Source organism: Pteropus vampyrus, unplaced genomic scaffold (genome assembly GCF_000151845.1).
Source record: "Pteropus vampyrus isolate Shadow unplaced genomic scaffold, Pvam_2.0 Scaffold41, whole genome shotgun sequence".
Classification (NCBI taxonomy): domain Eukaryota; kingdom Metazoa; phylum Chordata; class Mammalia; order Chiroptera; family Pteropodidae; genus Pteropus; species Pteropus vampyrus.
This window is the reverse complement of record NW_011888822.1, coordinates 2,168,454-2,190,528: the sequence shown is the minus strand read 5'-3', so window position 1 is coordinate 2,190,528 and position 22,075 is coordinate 2,168,454. Positions and strand designations below refer to the sequence as shown.

The window sequence follows — 22,075 nt, the reverse complement described above, 5'->3', positions numbered from 1 at the left end:
TCTGGCCAGCACCTTGATCTTGGACTCTCCAGCCTCCAGACTGTGAGAAATAAAATTTCTGTTGTTTAGGCCATCCAATCTATGGTATTTCAATAAAGTAGCAGGTATTGACTAATATAATCTATAGCTTAGGAAACTATGCATACTAGGTGTGTATGTTCAAAACCTTCTCCCCCCAGAAAGAATATCAGATCGAAAGGAGTTGAGGCGTAAAGTGAGGGAGGGGAAAAAAAAGACTTGAAGCAAGTTTTACGTGCTCCTTTGCAGAAATGGGACACATAATTGCAATAAATAACAAAGGATAACCTGAATTTAATCATGAGAAAACATCACAGAAATCCAATGTGAGGGAGATTTTAAAGTGGCCTATACTCGTCAAAGGGCAAGCTCATGAAAGACAAAGTTTCAGACTTAAGAAGACTACAGAGGCAGGACAACCCCAAGCAACATGTGATCATGTATTTGGATCCTAGACCAGGAAAAAATTTTGTTTTTCTATAAAGGACATTAGGATAATTGACTAAATTTTAATAACGGCTATAGATAGAAATGTATGTGTTAATTTTCTGTTGATGGTTGTATAATACTTATGTAATAGAATGTCCTTGTTTTGAGGAAATACATTTGAAGTCATTAAAGGTAGAGAATTATCATGCCTGCAACTTTCTTTCAAAGTGTCCAGAAAAAAAGTGTGTATGTACATGGTGCACGCATGTGTGTGTAGAGAAAAAGAGAAAGCAGATGTGGTAAACTTAATATTTGGGAAATCTGGGCAGAAATGGATACAGAAATCTTTGTAATATCTTTTTGTAACTTCTCTGGAAATCTGAAAGTATTTCATAATTTATAAATTTAAGGACCAAGAATAAATAATAGCTACAAGCTCTGTGTTAAAAGCTCTTATGCAGAAAGCATGTCTATTTGCTTTCTGTTTCTATTTTACAAAATAATGTAAGGTGATATTTGCCATTAGTGCTTCAAATAAGCTACAATGAAGATTGGGTCTGATTCACCATAAGACCTTAATTTCTGCCCTGGCGAAGATTGGAAAGAGTCAAAAACACTGGCCCCATCAGTGTGGACCAGTCACAGGCAACTTCTCAGCCCTTGGCGCCCAAAAGGTGAATCACATTCCCTCCACATTCCTCCCACCAGCAGAGAACTAGAAGCAGACAGACATACCTGGGTACAGACATACTGGGGTGATATGCAGCCCTACAAATGACAAGAATAAACAGAGAAAAAGGTTGCCCAGTCCGCTACCCGATAGATATCCTGCCATTTCCATATCAACACTAGTAAAAAGAACACAAGCAGTCTATTCTTGAAAGGGAGAGGCCTCCAAAACAAATGGGGCGTCCAGACCTAAGGGATGGCCCCACACCTCTTCCATCCCTGTGCTTCCAGTCTGTGACTGTCACAACTCTCCCGGCCTCATCCCCATGGCCCGTCCCTTCCCAGGAAGCCAGCCTCTCTCAAAAAAGAGCACCAACTTTTTAAGACTATTCACTCTGCAGACAGGATAACTTTACAAATTGTTAATTCAAATGAACAGAAGGAACTGCAGAACTTTAGTACTAGACAGCAGAGATTTACTTTCCTATCAATGACCTGTGGCAATCCAAGCTGACAAGATCTAAAACCATCCCCGATTGCCTTGCCCTGAGAAGGTGCTCACTGGTTGCCATATCATCTTCACACACCAGAGTCCAATCCCAAAACCCTTACATGAAAATGACCTGCTAATTGGGTCCCCAGTGCCTCCATCACAAATAGATACTAGACTGGCAGTGTAATTAGCAAGCTTCCGCTGCCAAGACAACCACCTTTTTTTCCCCCCTCCTGAAGAAGTTGTCCTTCCTGACCTTAAGTTTCAAATCCCAGATATTTTCAGATGGAAAGGTCTGCTCAATCAGAGGAATCTATCACCTAATGAAAGCAATTAAAGTAGCAATTATTCAAAATTCATATTAGCAAACACAAGGCAAAAAATAAAAAGGAGAAAAATTACGCAAAAAGAGCAAGCCCATGTTAACAATTCCTTTTGTCTCAACTGTCAGAAAACGTGTGTCAAGATTCAAAAGTCCAGTGCCTTAATTTTCATCATCTTCTGTGATTACCGACTTAAAGCTCTCACAGGCAGTAGCAGTAGCAGTTCCTGACACATAGTAAGTTCCTGACAAATGATATAGGTTTAGGAGAAAGGAAGGTCTCTTCCTTAAGGATCTGCTGTCATTGACCAAAGGAGAATTTATATCTTCATCTATCATCTCCTAAGAATTAAACTTTATGCTGAATAAAAGATGTTTTAATAACTTTCACAGCGTGATTTTTTTTTAACGTTCTAACAACACACCAACAGGCTATAGACCAACATAGTAGGTCATCAGTTATAACTGGGTGTTGAGGTTACAAATGATTTTATTTTCCTCTATATACCTTCATGAATTCCCCTATTTTCTACAACAGACATTTGTTACACTTCAGTAGAAAAAATTATGAAAAACAAAAAGATTAAAATAACATTCCCATTCAAACGGAGCAGTCTTCAACCTCAAAGGCGCTCCAAACCATCTGGGGGTCTTGTTGAGAAGAAAACTCTAGTTGTATTGGTTTGGGATGAGGCTGAGGTCTTGATTTTCTAACAAGCTCCCAAGTGATGGCCAGACAAATCTAATGGTGCTTTGATTGCCAGGATCTCTATGACACAAAAGTGACCCAGGTGCTAACAATCCCAGTTTTAAAGAGATGATGATGGTAACAAGGCCGTAAATCAGAGCAGGGTAGCATTGTCAAAGACTTCCATTGAAAAATTAATGTGTTTGGGGCTCCAGCCAGAAAAAAAAGAAAAAAACAAAACAAAACTGAACTTTACTTGAAAGTAGAGTGCTCTGCTGGAAGCACTTGTCTTCATAGTTAAAAACAAATGAAATTGCTTCTTATTGATTTTAATTTAGGCTGAAACACTTGCTGTCCAATATCGCCAGCAAAAGAAACGGTGAGTGGGGACAAGATATGATAAGAGAGATGAACTCTGGAGGCCATCAGACACTGTCGACCTCTAGTCTAAACAGTAATTAAAACGTGATAGACAGGATTAGATATGAGCAAAATATACACCCAGATTCACAGCTTTGCATTAATTTCATCCTCCAGGGCCTCTTACCATTATGGACCCTTTTTATTTTTTTTTTTAATTCCAGCTCTAAATGTTGTTCAATTAAGTTTTACTCATTTCCTTACAGATCCTTAGGATTCTCATTTACAAATGAAACCAAGAGAAGCAGTTAAGCCTAAGTATTATCAGCATGTCTCCTCAAGAGAGGCTATCCTTAGCACCAAAATAAAAGTCCTAGAATTCCTAGAGATAAAAAGCTCAAAATGAATGAACTCGAAAAACAGGGGAATGAAACCATCATTAAATGACTATTTTCAGCTGGCAGGAGAGACTGTACCTGTCCTTCTCAATCCAACTAGTTATCTACCCTTTCATGAACTTCCAGCTAATCCCAGTACCCTTGACTGAAAATGACCAAAATCAACCCTTGATTAATACAGGCAGAAAAAGAATGTATTGAAAGGATCTTGGACATTTTAAAGAATCCAATCAGCAGCCAAACAATCTAGATGCCGAAAGGGCAAGGATCAGAACAGCTCTGGGGAATTCAGGCAGCAGGAATTGAGAGAGATGTCATTCCTTATGTCACTCAACTCGAGCCTCCAATTCCAGGGAGAAAAGGTGTGACTAGCCTAGCCTGGGTTTTATATCTCAAATAGGGGTGGACAGAGCCTCTTGATTAGCAGAAGGCTCCATCAAGACCATGAATGAGAGATCACTACCCAAAGAATAGAAAAGATGCTCTTAGCAAAACGTGGTAAAGGGATGCTGGGCATGCAAAACAAGAGTGATAAAACAATAATAGCACCAAAAGCTGTGTGCTTGCTAGAGACCACCGCTTTACTTTTATTCACACTTAATTTTTACATCAACTCTGTGAGATAGCAACCATTATCCCATCTTACAGATGAAGAAAACTGGAGACTAAGGTCACAAAGCTAGTCCACGACTAAGCAAGAAGACATTACAGTCTCAGTTTGCACGACCACCATGACAGTCAGGCTTTCCCTGTCCTATCTTACAGTCTAGTCTCCACAGACAACAAAATCAAGCCCAAATGCCTCTGCCAGGCATTCGAAAGCCAGTCGATGCATCCAACATTGGCTCCCACTCCTCTCAAATCTCTGCGGTGTCCATCTGCAAGCTGACAGTCACTAAAGGCTTTATGCCATGAGAAAGCAGCTAAGATACAAGGCAGACATGGGTCCAAGTCCCAGATACACAAGACTTCGTCTTGAAATAGGCCTTTTCACACACCGGTGAACCATCTCAACAGGCTCATTACTGCCTCTTCTTACTCGTTTCCCCTATTCCATGTGCACATATAAAATATCAGTTAGGTTTTTCATTCAGTTCCAAAGGAAGGTATCATTCTTAATATCCTATTGCTCCTGAACACAAAGGGCTAATTGCTAATATTTGACTGGAACCCATCACTTTTCTTTAAAGCCAGGGCTTTGGTGGTATGGAGAAAGACAACCAATTTGACCTTCCTTCTCAACCTTGAGTTTTTGCACTTGCTGTCTGATTAGCTGGCGTCTGGAACTAATTAAAAGGTGCGGCAAGAAAGAAGAAAAACTCTGGCTACTCTCTCTGAGGGAATTGATGACTCTAGATTTACAACAGCTCCTCTAGGACAGAACTCACTGAGAGCTCAGTGAGGTGGGGTGATTATTCAAAGAGTGTCCACCTATTCAGCCTTTAGAAGTATCCACCACCAAGAAAGAAAAGTTGGAAATTCATCCCCAACTACCTGGTTTCTTCCTGGGCTATAGATGGTACCCAATACATCATTGACAAAAACACATGAGTGGACCAAGCCCCAACGCCTTGGAAAAGTCAGAGGGCAAGAACGTGTGTCTGCTATGCTCTGGGACTAAGACACCAATGAAGGTAACACAAACATTTTCCCTACATCAAAGACATTACTTTTCTTTATCTACTTAGAAACCTCTAGAAACCAGTAGAAATCACAGAACCTTGAAAACAAAACATGCCCTTTGCAGACAAAAGGTATGATTATATCCTATTACCAAGGTAACTTATGAAGAGCTCCTGAAAGGTTTCTGCATCCAAAAGAAAATACAGAAGTCCCCCCTAACCCACAGAAAATTATGTTGCAAGACCCCCAGTGGATGCTTGAAATAGAAGATGGTACTGAACTCTATACATACTATTCTATGATAAAGTTTAATTTACAAATTAGGAACGGTAAGAGATTAACAATAACTAATAGCAAAATCGAACAATTATAACGAAGTACTATAATAAAAGTTATGTGAATGTGGTCTCTTGTCTCTCAAAATATCTGACAACCAATCTGATAACCAAGACAGATACTAAGGGACTAAAGGATGAGGAACGTATAGAGCATGGAGACGCTGAACAAAGGGACAATTCACCCAAGGTGGTTTGAGATTTCATCATGCCACTCAGAGCAGAATGCAATTTAAAACTTATGAATTGTTTCTTTCTCAAATTTCCTATTTACTGTTTTCGGACTGTAGTCGACCACAGATAACTGAAAAGGCAGAAAGTGAAACCGTGGATAAAGGGAGACTACTGTAATATCTTTAAGCCTTTTAACTTTATTCTTGGCCGTAGGAATAAAACACATTTACCCAGTAAGGCTTTTATTAACATTTTGTTTTTTGGATTTAAAATGCATTCTAGCATTTCTTCAACCCTATGTCTGAATACATACAAAGAACTGACTCTATTCTGTGTATCCCTATAGTGGCCAAGTGGGAAAAAAATTAAGACATCTGTCCAAGTTAGCCTTCGGGCCTCACTTACTTGGCCTTTCCCTTTTCAGAATTCAGCTATCGGTCTTAAAGCGCCCACAGTTCAATCCGCTAAGTGCAGTTGACAAGATGTGCAGAGCTGGTCTACGTAAGAACAGAAGCATCACGTTGTTAAGGAAAAGATCACTGACTTTGGAGTTAGAATCTGAATTCTACCACTTTCGAGGCTATCCCAACTGGGCAAGTTTCCTAACTAAGCATAATTTCTATTTGCACACCTGGGAAATACAGGATGAATTTCAGATAAGGTATGTCCAGCCCCTAGCACAAGGCCCACCATGCTCAGAGTAATGCTCAATAAATGGTGGTTTGTGTTAGCTGAGCCAGATTGTAAAAACACCTGTAAAGGGAGTAACAGCAAAATTTCCAGATACCTGGCCTCACCTCTACAAGACTGGCTGGGAAGAGAAGTATTCTTCCTAGAAATCAGGGTTTACAGCAGAAAATACTACACAGGAATAAAACTCCAAGATCCAGTGAAAGGACAAGGAGGGAGGCAGCTGTCAGTAGTGACAGGTGATCAGATGATCAGACCACCCCTAAAAAGAGGTTTGCCTTGACAACCTGGCAAGGGGAACGCCAAAGCTCTGCGTAGACAGGTCTGGTGGGCTATTTTCCTTTGTCACTCGACAATCTGGGTCTGATGAAAAGTATGAGAAAACCCTCGGAGAACTTCTTTTCTTTCCTTCCTTCTCATGTGGGCCTGCACTGCTGCTCTCATCACTCCCCGCTGCCTTCCAAGGCAGGCTTGGGGTGAGCCCCGAGGACCCAGAAAGGCTCCTTCAACACCCTGACTTGAAGACTTCAACATCCTTGTTTATCCCTCATAAAAGAACTTACAACTGAAACCCAGATTCTCATCACCTGCACTGAACAACGAGCATGTGTCCAGCTTGCCAAACATTCCCTGAGAAGGAAACCTTGCCATCCAGTGCCTGAAAAACAATTAAAAGGGATGGGTTTTCCCATCCTTCCCGCTGCTTCCTTCCCCATCATCAGCCGCCCTTGACCAAATTCTTAACTCGCAGATGCAAACTGACACATAAGACCTAGTGCCAGAAGTCCTTCTGGGAAGATCTGAGCTTTCTGATAAAAGTGTGTTTGGTCTGTCTCTCACACTCCCTATTTTCCATTTCCAAATTAAGCAGGTTCGCCAGTACAGAATATTTACTTCACCTCAAAGAGCCACCCATCTTAACATTCTGTTCGAAAAAGGAACCAAAAATCCTAAAAGGGATGTCTGAAGGTCTCTATGTTACACAGATGCTACCACTCGATCCACCTCACCAACTCCATAGCTGTGTTAAAGCCTGGACCACTGGTGATAACCTGGAGTCCAGCACTTTAAGCTGGTACGAGTGTGGCTATTAACTAGGAATAGGACCTTGGGCCTCAACAAAGCAAAGTACCCAGGAGAACAAGTGCAAGGGCCCCGGATGCTGTGGGAGGCAGGATTCTATAGCCTCCTCCACCGGGCAGGAGGGGACTAGCACTGCAGTAGATCAGTACTCTTGGCAAGGAGCTTCTGCAGACCCTTTTCAACCTCTAAAGATCTCCGAAGTCCCTTCTACCTTTCAAGTTGCTGAGCATAAGCTCAACTGGAATGCTGTCCTGGATTTCCTAGGCAGCAGAGGCTGGCATTTTAAAAGTATGCCGATCTGTTTGCAACCCTCCACAGGTTCCACATAGTTCACCTACTGGAACCCAAAGAAGGAGAATTCAAAGCCAGTAACTCTGCTACATGCCCACTCAAGAGCCAGTAAAATAACAATAATGGCTATTATTTTCAGGTGCTGACTCTTTGCCAGGCCTATGCCAAATGCCTTACACGGCTTACTTCCTTTACTCTATAAACCACCTCAACAGGGCAGGGACTGTTACCCCATTTCACAGATGGGCAAACAAGCCTGCAAAGCTAAATGACCCCAACTCTCTGCTCTGATACCCAGCCCTTTCTAGTGAAAGTGCCTTCCTGAAGGCAACCCTCTGCGTCAACAACCAGAGTCTCTCTTGGCACTATGTTGTGAAAGGGTAGGGAAGGGAGAAGAGGTGATCATTCTGGAAGGCAAGATGGGGTCGGAAGGGCAATAAAAATACAATGCAAGCCAGGAATGCAAGCCACATGCGTAACTTTAAATTTTATGGCAGTCACATGAAACAGTAAAAATAAACAGGAAATATTAATTTTAATAATACGTCCCACTTAACCCAATATATCTAAAATATTATCATTTCAATAGACAACCAATATAAAAATTTAATGAGATATTTTACATACTTTTTTTCATTTGTCTTTGAAATCCAGTGTGTATTTGACACTTACAGCACATCTCAATTCAGACAGGCCACATTTCTAGTGCTCATGAGCCACATGTGGCTACCCTACTGGACAGCACGGCTCTATAGACACTTCATGGTATAAATAAGCTAAGGCTCGAAGGGACCCTCAGGGGAAAGATTTCATATCCAGGAAATAAATACGGGACTACTTGATGTCATCCAAGTGCTTGGTGTATTAACTATATACCACGAATTTCTCTCATGTCAGCCTCACAAAGGAATTCCTGTCACCTTTTACCCCTACTCTCCAATTCCCTTAACAAAAATAACAGTGGTCAGAGAACACTCAAATTTTGAGAAATGAGCTACTGTGAAGGTAACGACGAATTAATTCAGAGTAAACACAAGACATTTTACCAGGTATAAACAACAGGGAGAAAGGATCCATTTAGTCAGTCACGGTTTTAAAAACTGCTGTCACTAAGGCCATACTTAACCCTTACTTAAATAGCTAAGAATTCAGAAAGATGTCACTTTGGAATACGAACAGTCCTACAGCAACTATAATCTGATGCAAAACCTCTGGGCTTTGAAGAAAGGAAAAATAAACCACTAATTTTAGATCCCTAAATCTCTATCAGTAGAGCTCACAAATTAGAATATGATGTAACCACCATCAAGAGATTGGACTTTTCCCCCCGAATAAATGAATATGAGTCAAACATGAGCGCAAATCAATTTCTTGGATCGGGAACTTTTGTGCACGGATAGCTTCTTCTTTTATTTTGGAAGGATGGCTAACGTGTCTCAGTATAGCACAGAGGTGGCAATAAAGTCCTCTCTCAGGCCAACTCTTGAGAAGCAGTCTAAGAGGCGCAGACATTCACAGGGAAGAGCTCTGTGACCGATTAGCAATGTCTGCCATGGCTACTGGTGTGAGAACCTTTATCTCAAATGCCAAACTCCAATCCCTGTTTAGAAAAACCATAGAGTAATACAGGGGCAAGAAGACAAATATGTGCCACATGTTTTCACTGAATGTCTCCACCCATATGCACCCAGGGTCCCATGTTAACACAGAAGTATAAAGCAAGGCATATACACTGTACTCACACCACAATTTCAGTAATGAGAAAATCAAAAGTAGCTCTAAACCTGTTCCTTCAAGCTGGGAGCTTATACAGCAAATTAAAACATAACAGCCATCTTTAGTAAATCTCTGTCAATAGAAAATGTTCCTGAGTAGCCACGTACACTTTAAATTCATCCACCATTTGCTCTGCTAGCTGAGAAGCACTACAGCATCCAGAAAGCCAAGTTCAAATTTCGATTTTTCCATTTCATTCACTGTGGGATCTCTGCTCTCCCTGAGTCCCAGCTCTCTCACCTCTTCAAAGGGTTGCATGGCATTAACTGAGAGCATATTTATGCAAGTATTTGTTTCCTAAATCTTAAGCAACAGCTATTAAAAGCAGGTATCATATGTAACATCCTTTGTACCTAATGCTATTCCGATGCTTTGCACACACGATCTCATTTAATCTTCCCAAGGGCTCTAGGAGGTTCAAAATTCCCATTTTACAGATGAGAAAACCAATAAAGTAACTGGCCCAAGTTAGTAAAGGTCAAAGCTAGGATTCACTAACTTGGACCAGTTACTTAACTTGATCAACAAATCTGTGCAATTCAAAAAGAAAACCGTACATTTGCCAGAGGCTCTTTCATCAGACTCTGTCTGTCTCAAGTCTCATTTTCTCAAAACCCTATTAAATAAAGGTCCCAAGGCATAAAAGGAGTTATTTCCACAAACTCCTTTGTTTATCTGGTGAGAGTGCTTACATTTTGCCCAGATTCTCCAGAAATCAACTTTCCTTCCACTTGGCATGATGAGTAACGGTAGAAACCTCAAAAACTGCCTTGTATCAATTAAGATGCTTCAATAACAACAGAAAAGTTTTTTTCTTTTAAAAATCACATCCTAAAAAAATGTCAGAAAAAAATCTAATGCCAGAGTTACCTACCATCAATCACATAAAGTAATTTCAGCAGCTTCTACCCAAATTGACCAATTGAGAAAATAAGGGCTGATGCCTAAAACTGTGAAGTGATTTCTGCACTCTCCATTCATGGCCTTTGCAGACATGTTAAGCAGAGAAAATGACTAGCTTAGAAGAGAAAACAACTGGATGTAAGAGAAATAAATAACACAGGCATCAGCTAGCAATGCGTTCTAGAAAATTTAGCTCCATGATGTACCAGCCAACATCTGTCTAATTGTGGGCATTAGATAAGGTGGTCAACCAATATGTGTTAAGCAAATAAAAGCGTGTCAGTTCAGGTAAGCCCTTCTCCTGGACCAACCTGCCCAAAGCCATTACTAGGCAATAGATCAATATTCATCTCACACTCTATAATCAGCTCAAGGTGTGCCCTCTACACACCTTGTCACTATTTCTAGAACAACCAGAGCAAAAGTGAGAATGCCTTATTTCTCCGGGATTAATCCCAAAGCCAAGGCCACTTCCGATGCAACGAATACCCAAGTCACAGAATTTAGCCTAAATTATTCCACGAAAAAAAAGAAAAGAAGGGGTTATAACCAGGAAAATATAATCCTACTGTCCCATAAGACATTTGACTTCTAATTAGAATTTTTTTTTTTCAGCAATAGATACCATGATGGCCAGCAACAGAAGGTACAAATTTAGTTTCTCCCTTTTTAAAGATGGACTTCAAACACCATGACAATATATACACTCTGAATTCTCTTCAGGAAGATGTTAACCTTGGACATCACATCTCTTTAGGGAATGAAATATATAAATGTTGAGATTTCTAGAAGCCACATATAATATCAATGTCTTCTAAAATGTCCTGTAATTGTTTCAGAGAACACTATCTGCTAGTCCATCAGTCCTCAGATATGACCACTCCCACCTAGATACGGAAGATACAGTAGGTAGAAGGAGAAATGAGGTCCTGCCCTCAAAATACATACAGTCTAACTGGGCTCTGACTCCTGTGAGAAATTCATGTGAACATACTGCATATTATAGTGACCATTTAAAGAACATATGCTGGAATTAGAGTGAAAGAATTACCCCCTCAAATCTTCGATCTGTCCATGCCAACAACTGCCTACTCTATCAATTCATAGTTCAGGTGTTGTTTTTGGAAAAATTAAGTTACGTGATATTTCCATCATGTGTTAGAAATCCATGCACAGATTTCATGTGCAAAAAATTACTGAGTCAGGAATGTTAGGTGAAAAACTTATAATCTTTGGCAAGGGATCCGCTAATATGACATCTCTAACATTAACTTACTCGGATCCTAGTATATCCGTCAGGGTCCTCCTCCCCACATCAGAGTGCTCTTTTGGGTACTCTGATAAACAGAAAGTGACCAAGGGAGCTATTTCTTAAGTCAAATGAGAGATTTTTCAAAACACAACTTTTCTGAAATTTAACAAGCCAACGGCAATAGAAGGCACCACATTACTGACATTACTGTGAGCTACCCAAGCCGCAAGCCATTTGCAAAGCCAAAAAAGGACACAACCAGAATAGCTTAGTTTCAGACTGATAAGAATGGTCATTTCATCAGCCAATGATGCATGTGCTCACACTAGCACATGCTCACACTAGTGCGCGCACACACACACACACATTTATACACAACCAATCCAGGTAATACAAAAACCCCAAACAAGCAAGAACAAAAAATCTGTCCCTTGGGTAGACATCTAGAAATCACCTACATGTGGGTGGCAAACACCTCAAGGGACTGGATAAGAATTGTAAATAACCGCTGCGGGCCGGGCTCCGTCTCAAGGGGCAGCCACTATTTAATTCCAGCTTACTGTTGTTGCCAAGCAAGAACACAGGCCCTAGCTTGCGACACCGTCCAATTTTTCAGAAGTAACCCAGACTTCTATGGAAGCACCCACAAGGGCAAGAGTTTGGTCATCATTGCCCGCACCCAGGCCTAGGACAGTGTCTGGCACACTATGGGTATGCAAGATATATTTGCTGATAGCATGAATGTGAAATGCCCTAATTTTTAAATCAATTCTTTCAACACAGTATGGCTAAGCAGAGGATATGCTGGTCAGATGCCCCCTGCAGAACTCCAGATAACTCAAATGACTATTTCTCCATTCCTCTTGTCTAGAGTAAGACAAAAGATCCAAACTAGCCTTGTGTTCTCTTTTTAGACAAAGAATACTGCCACCACTATTCCAATCGTAAGTCACATTAAATACTTTTAAAGGCCACACATAACTTCATTGGCATGAGCAAGCCTCCATTTTTTACCTGCACTCCAGGAGAAATAAGTTCAATGTTAAAAAAAGAAAATAGCTTATAGGCATTCTATTAACCAAGATCCACTCACCACCTTGTTTGCGGCTCCCTGGGGATATTCTGTAGCAAGGTTAGCAAGATAATCAAAGGGTTCTTAGAGCTTTAGGAAGCAAACTCTCAGAGGAAAGTTAACAAGAAGTACACCTCACAAATCACAATGTAATGTGCATTGGGCATTTGACTTGTATGTTGAGAAAGGTCACAACCTTTCCAAACTTCCCAGCCTGGAATCAACAATCCCTAAAATCCCAGAAGAATTTTAGAAGCCATTTAGTTAAGGGTAAGAAAAGCAACCCCAAAAGGACCGAAGGTCTTGCCCAGACCCACAGTTGGCTTGGCTGGCTCCACAGCTAGTTCTAAACTCCAAAGACAAAATCCAGAACCCAAACCACTCTTGACAAGTACAACTCCCTCAGATCTTTTCAAAGTCGTGATTCAGAGCCTGCAGCCCACACTTAAATGATATAATAATGATGATAATAATAATAATAATATCACATTATCATAGCATAACAATATTCAACGCTGCAAACAAAAGTTCTCATATTATAAACTAAATCATTATAGATCATTCTGAAAAGGAGTCAAAAAACTCACCACCAACAAACTCACTCTATCCACAGTTATTATCAGCTTATTCAGAAGCTAACATAATTTGCTGAAAGGTCATCTCTTCGATGTAACCAAATAAAAACCTAAACTAATTGCACTACTTCCTTATTTACTTGTAGCAAAGGAAGACACCTTTATTTCACCCAGTATTTATGATACTCACACGGGAAAAGCAGTAGGGTGAAATACATTAGGCTGGGTCTGTCTCTTAACTGGCCTTCCTGTGCAAGCAGAAAAAACAGCTTTCAAACAAACAGTAACCAGTTTGAAATTAAAAATAATCCTTAAGAGATGATGAGAGAGACACAGTAGAGCCATCCCCACTTACTACAGGGATGAATTTGGACAAGAGACAACCTCGGCTTTAGTTTCCTTATCCTAAAATGACGATATTCATGGTTTCCACTTCCGAGGAGGGTTAAAGACATAGAAAAAGCTCAGGCACAACACCTAAATCAAAGCAAGTGCTCAGTGAACACAGGCTACTGAAACCACTGTTCCCATTTTAGAGATTAAAAAACTAAGGCCCATTTGTCCAAGATAACGCTGCTACAATACATCAAAAATTTTCAACCTGGGCCCCTGGAATCCTGATGTGGTTCCTGAATAACAGGTGTGTGTATCTGGGACCCAGCCCACCGCAGACCCCCACCACCAACCGACCCCATTCCATAAAATGTTGGACAAGTTGTCCTAGGCAGCTCTGCTATCCACTGACATGGCAAGGCCCTCAGCCATTTCTGAACCTCCACACTCACAGAATCCAAACACTTCAGAAAAGAGATGTATTTTTTTAATGACTAGAATTCATTTACAAATAACCACTGCTCTGTAAATAAATCCTTTTGAAGATTCATGACTAACTTGACCCTTAGACAATGACGTTTCCTCACTAATCTGGATTATGCTTTGTATTTGATAAATTGCTTATGGCTGTGTCCCCTATCCAAATCATTCCAAATTGATAAGTTTATCTGATTTAAGTACACCGTGGAATTTATGAGGCTGCAATTGTGTGACAACTCAAATATCTCTTGGATTCATGTAATAACTGTTATGAATTCCTCAAAAGTGTACCCTCTACAATATCAACCGACAACCTGCTTCACTCTTCTTGTCAGAAAAATAGTATCACGGACCCAAAAATAAGACCAGTTGTCCTATTTTCTTACATAGAAGTGTTACATATTCCATGAACTATGCTTTCATTTGTTCTTTTTTAGTTGCTAGATTTCAGCAGCCAACTGTGTCACTTTGCTACAGCCCAAAAATAGCTAAGTTGAGTAGTTTAAAATCACACTTTGTTGTTTGGCCAGAAAACCATCATGCTGATTTCAGTTTGCAAAAAATTGATTAGAGGGCAGGCGCCACCCACAGTGTGTGGTTCTCTCATATGTTCTGCAGGTCTTGGATCCGTGAAGATATGGAGACAGGGACATTAGTGTTCAACGGTCGCACAAGTAGAAAACAAAAGCGACACCCAATTACTAGTGTTTGCTCCCCATTAGTGGCACAAAATTAAAACCCAGAGAGACCCATTCTCCTTGGTTACCACACAGTACAAAAGGCCTAGAAGAGAAATGGGCATTCCAGGATGCAGGACCAAGCTATTCTTTCTACAAAGGATTACACCACAGGGGGATCTTTGAGATTCACATGGGGCATGTTAAACCTCCAGAAAACATCTTTCCCTTCCTAAGGTGAGAAAGTGGAGACCTTCTTTGCAATGTAAGGTTATCTCAGACCTTATTACTGAGGCTTTCTTGTTTTTTTAAACCTCAAAATGTAACCATCTTACTAATTTTTACATGGGATGATGCCCTTGGGCCATTCTTTAGTCCTCCTTGTCCTCAACAGCAAAGCTAGGTACAAAAGCCATCATGCAACTTTAATTTTTTAAATGCTTTTGCTTTCGTATACAGTTGTCCTTTTTATTTTCCTTTCCCCACATACTCCCATCTAAATTTCTTTAGTACATATAAAATAACAATGGTTAATTTATTGAGCACTTACTATTTATCATGCACAGTGCTAAGTTCTTTAGGAGGAATTTTCAAGCTTCACAAAGACTTTAGGAGTCAGGCATTTTACTATGCCATTTCACAAAAAGAGAAAAAAGAGACACACAGAGAGGTTAAGTAACTTGTTTATGGCACCTCAGCTAGTAATGGCAGAGGCAGGCTGGCTCGAGAGACCATATTCTTACATGTACTTTGATATATTCTATACAACTTTCCATAGCTTCTTGGTTTTCAAAGAAAATAAGAAGTATTAACAAGCTCTAGGCTCTTAAAAGATTTTTCTTTGCTATATGCTTATAAAACAGTACAGTGACTCTCATAAACTGGCTGACAAAATACCAAAGTTCTCCTTTAATGTGAAAGTTGTCTTCCCACCTCAAGTACCACAAAATTCAGTTAGGGGGGCTTCAAAGAGAAACCTGCACATCTGGAACCTTGTCAGCTGTCATTCCTCCACCCAGCCCTAAAAGCACTTTGCATGTTTTTTTAAAATGGTCATATCAAGTACCATAGTCATAAAAACTTTGAGCCAGCATAGGCCTGGCAAGCCAGTTCACATATATCTGTTTTTTTTCCTATCAATCAAAACACCAAACATTTTGCTATGAATGATGCCAGGTGAAATGGCCCCTCCTATTATAGGTGTCCCTAAAGGGAGAGACAATAGCATACAGAGCCCTTGAGCTACTTCAAGCAATCTCGCACAGCCATCGCTATAGACCTCGTAATCTTTTCATAATAGGAGCAAACCACGAATTTATGTTATATAGTTCAATCATTAGAGACTTCTGAAAATGAAATTCACCTACATTACTTCCAGATCTATTTTTTTAAAGAGACATTAACAATTCTATGGTCTTGGAAATTCGAGACGAAGAATTGTAAGACAAAGCAAGGGGAAATAAACAAGGGTTTTTAAAACATATCCTTTTTGGAGTGATTTTTTTTGGGCGATTACAAATTCACAGAAATTCAGTATCAAAAACAAGTTTATTATTTATTTATTTATTTATTTATTTATTTATTTATTTGATCTTTAAGTGCACAGAATACTGCCATAGTCCTGGGTTTGCTTCTTTTCAAGTAAGCAGGTCGCTCCCATTTCTCAGACAGGGAAACCAGGATATCAGATCTTTTAATTATTTGCAAATATTTACTGAGGTTGCCTCCGGATTGAGGCAACTTCGATCCAGAAGAAATTCAGTGACTGCAGCTGAATTCCACAAGAAGCTCTCAGTGCCTGCTGGGGGCAGGCTCTTCTCAGGAAGAACATTTCTCCCTTTCTTAAGGCCCTCCTCAGTAGCTACCAGCTTAGAACAGATCAAACTCCCCTAGAGAACTAAAAGCGGGGGCAGGGTACACTTCCTTGGCTTCCTTTATTGGACTCGCAGTCCCTTTATTCTCTACACAAATACAACCAAAAATGCAGTTTCAGTGATTACTGACCAGTCACCTGACAGTGGTCAATCTATAACCAAAGCATACACAAGGTTTATTTGGGGGGACAGACTTCAAGCACTTCTGAGATTAACTTTAGATACCCTGAATTTCTCCCATAAACTCTGAATTCTTAAATGTGATCACATGAAAGATGTGCCCCAGGATGAAAGTGTTAATCATAAATTTTTCAGGCTTCCAATTCAGAATGCACACCCACATTTAAATCTTCATCCTGCTTGGAAATGACATTGCATTCTCCTACATGCTCTAAGTAAAATGCTGAATGGAAATTCAGGTTTTAGAAAATAAAATCTTTCACCATTAAAGAGAAGAGTTAAAGCAACAAAGCACTAGCAATACCTAATTTGCTTTCTTCATCTAGGTAAGGCTAATTTAAGTGTCCAAACTGTCCTTTTAGTCAAGAAGTTTCCAGAAAAACAGGAGGGGGTTAGGAGGTAGGAGGGGAACCCTAAGACATCTTAAATGACCTTACATAAATGGCAAGAATGTTCATTGCAATTGGTGCAGTGACATAAATGGTTATACCACATTAACTTGGGAGTCTTTCAGAACAGAAGGATGAATTTGAAAGGGTTTTTGTTTTGTTTTGTTGCATAAAATCATCAGCATTCCCTGAACACTTCATGTAAACAATATAATCTTTTATTCAGTAAAAACAAGTCCCTAATTAAAGAGACATTCTCAGAGCTTCACTTATTGGTTAGTTCTTTTCTGATTTCAGCCAACCTTTCCTGCAACCTTTTCGCCTCCGGCATCAGCAACTTCCCCCATTTCCAAAAAGTCCTGTTTTGCCAATTTGTATTAATGTACTAGTTTCATCAATTCTGTAATGTGAACAGTTTATTTAGAAGGCAACATCAAAGATTTTATTCCGTAAATGTGTCAGAGAAACCAGTTTCAAGACTGGATAAAGACTCTCCATTTTCAAACAAGATACTTGAAAGGGGGAGGAGGGAGACTGCATGATTTCTCACCCCATCCCGAAGACTAAGATAAGCTGACTTACAAATATTATTTTTGCATTTTTCTAAGGCCATAAAGGATGTCCATCAGGACTAAAGCATGTACATGCAAATACACCGAGACAGCTTAGGGGGAGATGCGCTGGACATTAATCATGGATCTTCAGATTCTGACACCTCCAAAGTACACCAGAGCTTATCCATCTGAAGTGTTTCCAACGTCAGCCTCCTGGACGTAATCTAATTAGGGTACAAAACATATCAGAATCAAAAAGGAGAGTTTCACTCTGAGGACGGAAGAAGAAATCAACAAAAAAAATTTTTTTTAAGTTTCTAAATAGCTTAAGAATGTAAAATAGATAAAATGTTAACCCTCTCAAGTAATATATTTTATAACCTGTTGGAGGCACTTACATTCTCAGTGATTAACAATATATACCAAATACTTAAATTAACTAAGGGTAAGATGTGCTTTAAAATAATGAGGTATTGGGAGGATGGGGGGGTGGAAGAGGGAAGATTGAGTTAATAATCGTAGCTGGGTGGGGGGTCCATAGGAGTCCATTATACTTTTATATTTTCACAAATGTTTCACAAATTTTAAGTGATAGTGGAAAAGAACTTATTATGTATGCACTATATCATACTTGAGAACACTTCTGCTCTGGAAAGTGGAAATATCACTGAAATACTAACAGTAACGCGGGTACCACACCTGCCATACTTTTGTTGAGAGACTAAAAGCTACTGTTTCAGAACTGCTGGGGCAAGACCCATGTCACGGCTGCTCCCGAAACCCTCCCAAATCACAGCTCCCCTAGACCCTGAACAGCGGCTGAGAACTCAAATGCAACTGAAAAGTTGTGCGATTCTGAGAGGAAACCAACAAAATAATTAACAAGAGGGCTTGGTTAAAACTTCACAGAAAAGTCTTTAATCCAACACCAGAAGCATTTTTATCCCTCGTGTCATGCAGATAAACGCTTCCGAGGTTATGGCAGGCAAGAGAAATCCCAAATCCAACTCGGGCCCCCACCGGTTTTTGAGCCGGCCAAGGGCAGCAGCGCGGAGCTGAGGCCACCTGCTCTGCTGAGGCACATTCGCAACCCCCGAGCCTGGAACCCCTGCTGCGTGCGCGCTCATCCCAGCTCCCACCTCTGCCCCCAAGGCACGAAGGTGGTCGAGCCCAACCCGTGAAGGTGGCAGGAGCCGGACTAGAAGAGGTGGCAGGAGCTCGATGAGTGGCTCGGGGGCGCCCCCTGAGGTCCAGTGGCGTCACAGCGCCTTTGGAAAACGGAAAGCTGGCGTCTCCCACGGCTCTGACATTTTAACTTTGCCTGGTTCCAAGCGCTGCTGCACCCTCTCCAGCGGCACTTTTCCAAACCACATCCCCTCTTCCCCATGCCTCACACCACTACCCATTCCCTTTCCGACACCATTCGGCTCCCGGACCAGGGAATGGGCTATTTACCTCGCAGCGTGGTCACGAAAAGAAAATGTGGAAGACGAAAACTGTCCCAGCCCCAAGGCATCACTGGCGTTCCCATTTTGGATTTCAAGCTTCTTCAGACCAGGAAAAAAGAAAATCACTGCCGGCCCACTGATTGCATACCCGAGCGTAAGAAGAAGGCCAGAGTAGAATTAGAAATTTCTCGTTTCGAAATGCTGCTCTCCTGCTGCCTCCCACTGCCCCCAGTAAAACATGACCCGTACAAAGCTCAACCCCAGTGTGCACCTGAGCCCACTCAGCCGGCAGTCGACGGCAACGAGGAAAGTCTAGAGAAAACAGATGACTAACACCAATAATTTTAAGCGGGAGCCGGCACTTTTAAGGGGAAATGTCCACACTGCCACAAACCCCAGGCCTCAGGGTTAGTGTGGATGCACGTCCTCGCTCGGCATCGAGCTGGGTTTCTGGGCTGTGTCAAAAGCTCCAAGAGGTTCCAGAAGCAGTAGAATGAGCAGAGGGAAAAGGCGGGGGGGGGGGGGCCGAAGGGAAGACAGTGCTTTGCCTCTCTGCCCCTCGAGGCCAACCCCGTATCTGCAAAGGGGACACTCGCTACCAGTCCCCGAGCGGGTCCCCGAACGCAGAGAGAGCCCCGCGCCCTGCTCTAGGGCGCACGACAGACCTAAGGGATCCGCTGCACCAAAACCGCTGGTGCCAGCCAGGGACAGGCGGCTGAGATCTGAAAGAGCAGAAACATCGCGACACGTTCCCTTTTTTTCTTGCTTCAGATAACCCCCACCTCCAGGTATCCAGGACCTAGTGGATGAGAAGGCAGCAAAGCAGAGGGTTCTCTGCTTAGGAGTGTGAGGGATGAAAAGAGAATCGCCCCCTTCTTTCCACCCCTTCCCTAGCTGGGGCAGGCGGAAGGAGGGGGCCAGACGAATTCACGGGAGCTTGGGGCTGCAATCCGGGAGGCCTGCAAGAGAGTAGAGGGAAGCGGCTGGCCTCTGCCCTTTTCGAAAGGAAGGGGGATCAGCCAGGTAGAGGGCTGGAAGTGGAGGGTCGCCAAGCCGCACACCGCTGCGTGCGATGACTTACTATCATCATCAATGGCCAATACTGTCCCTATCTTAACCCAGCCAGAAAGGGACGAGTCTGGGTCTGCCTGCCACGAACAGCCTGCAAAAGGGCAAAGATTAAGGTAGGCAGGCGCGGAGGAGAGGAAAAAATCCGCCCTGGCACGAAGAACCACCCAGCCGCCGACGCGCCCCCCTCGCCCCGACCTGAGCAGCCCCTACCCGAGGAGCCCCGCCGAGTACAGTTTCGGGCTAAAGGGGCAGCGGGCTAGGGGAAGCCACAGATCTGCCTACACTGCCTGCTTCCTGCCCTCCCTCCGCGCCCAGGAAGGTTGCCTCGCGCCGGCACAGAAGCGCAGCCCCGCGCTCCAGCCTCGAACCGGGCTCGCTCTGGCCCCCGAGACCACAACGCAGACTGCTCCCAACATCCCCAACCTTCCACGGTCAGCCTCCAGCTTCCCTCCTCCGAAAACCAGACTCTCCAAAGGGTCAGGGAACAGCAAAGCAAGTTCCCCCTTCTGAGCTCCCTTAATCCCTGCCAGAGCGAGGGGCGCACCCTGGGCCCCTCAAGCCCACAGAGGCCAGCCTCCCTAGGTCCCAGTCTCCCCAACCGCCCCAGAGCTCCAGCTCTCTCGAACTGCGGCCGATCAGCAGAGCGAGTCCCCTTTCTCCAGACTCCGGCTCCCCCAAGCCCCCCAAAGCCGAGCGAAAACAGACATCCTGAGGCCCCTGCCCTCTTCCCCGGCCAGACCTTTCTTCCATTCTCCCCAACCAGCAGCCTCTCTAAACACCACCAGAGCCAGCGGAGCGGCTCTCTCTCCCATACTCGGGTGTCCGGCCCCCCTCCACCTTCTCCAGGGTCCCCGGGACGGGCGCCCGAGCTCCGTGCCCCGGCTACAACTCCGCATCCCCTGCGCGCGCCGGCCAGGGCCGCGTCCCCTCGGCAGCTGGCACTCACCAGGGAAGCACACGACATAATGGAGCACGGAACTGGTGATTTTCAGGAACAAAATCCACCAACACGGTTCCAGTAACCTCCGCATGTCCGAAAACGCACATCGAAAAAGAGGGAGGCAGGGGGGTAAACTTGTTGAATAAGTTCTTGCCTCCGTGTGAGCCTCCGCTAAGCCCGGGCTCTTCCCTTGCTCGCCCGTTCTACGGGCCCCCCGCACTCAGCGGTCCAATTGCCCCTGGAATCCGGGAAGCCGCCGAGCGTCCCCCGGAAAACCTCAAAAAGTGACCGGGAACGCGAAGACACGCTGGGGACGATCCTCAGTGAAGGGCTGCTTTCCGTTCAAAAAGAAACAAGCCGTGCGAGCAAGGCGAGGAGTCGGCCGGGGGCGGCGATGCCCGGGGCCCGGGGCAGGCAGGGACCGCAGGCGGCGGCGGCGAGCAGCCAAGGATCCCCAACTTGAGTCGGCAGCGCAGCGCAGCCCGAGATTCGGCGGGCAGCGGCGGGGCTGAGCGCGGCGCGGCGTCTCCGGGCTTCAGGCAGGCAGCTCCTTCCAGGGCCCCGGGAAGGAAGGAGGCATGTTTGCGAGCGGGGAAGGGGAGGGGAGAGGCGGGGGGAGCGAAGAGCCCCCCAAAATAGAAACGGCCAGAGGAAACGGAGGAAAACACAAAGGATCTCAGAGGGGCGCTGGGGCCAGGGCGCCTTCAGTCCATGCTCGCGAAAGTTGTGGCTCCGGAGCAGGCTGGGGAGGAACCAAGAGCCGGGGGTTGGAAACTGGCCATGCCTCCATACAGGAAGTAACATGTGAGCATGGATCCTGGCAGAGACTTTAAAGCCGGCGAGCGAGCGAGCAGGGGCGCGCGGCGGCGGCGGCGGCGGCGGCAGAAGAAGGCCAGAGTAGAATTAGAAATTTCTCGTTTCGAAATGCTGCTCTCCTGCTGCCTCCCACTGCCCCCAGTAAAACATGACCCGTACAAA

The 22,075-nt window shown here is 43.3% G+C and overlaps 1 protein-coding gene across 1 annotated transcript in view; it reads right to left on the bottom strand.

Moving 5' to 3' along the window:
- The window catches only part of PTPRG (protein tyrosine phosphatase, receptor type G), a 650,284-nt gene extending 628,358 nt beyond the window's left edge, over positions 1 to 21,926 (bottom strand). The window contains exon 1 of the mRNA XM_023529707.1: positions 21,104 to 21,926. Within this exon, the coding sequence (XP_023385475.1) occupies positions 21,104 to 21,188 (85 nt within the window). The 5' untranslated portion in view covers positions 21,189 to 21,926. The remainder of the gene's footprint in view (positions 1 to 21,103) is intronic.
- Between the last annotated feature and the right edge of the window lie 149 nt (positions 21,927 to 22,075).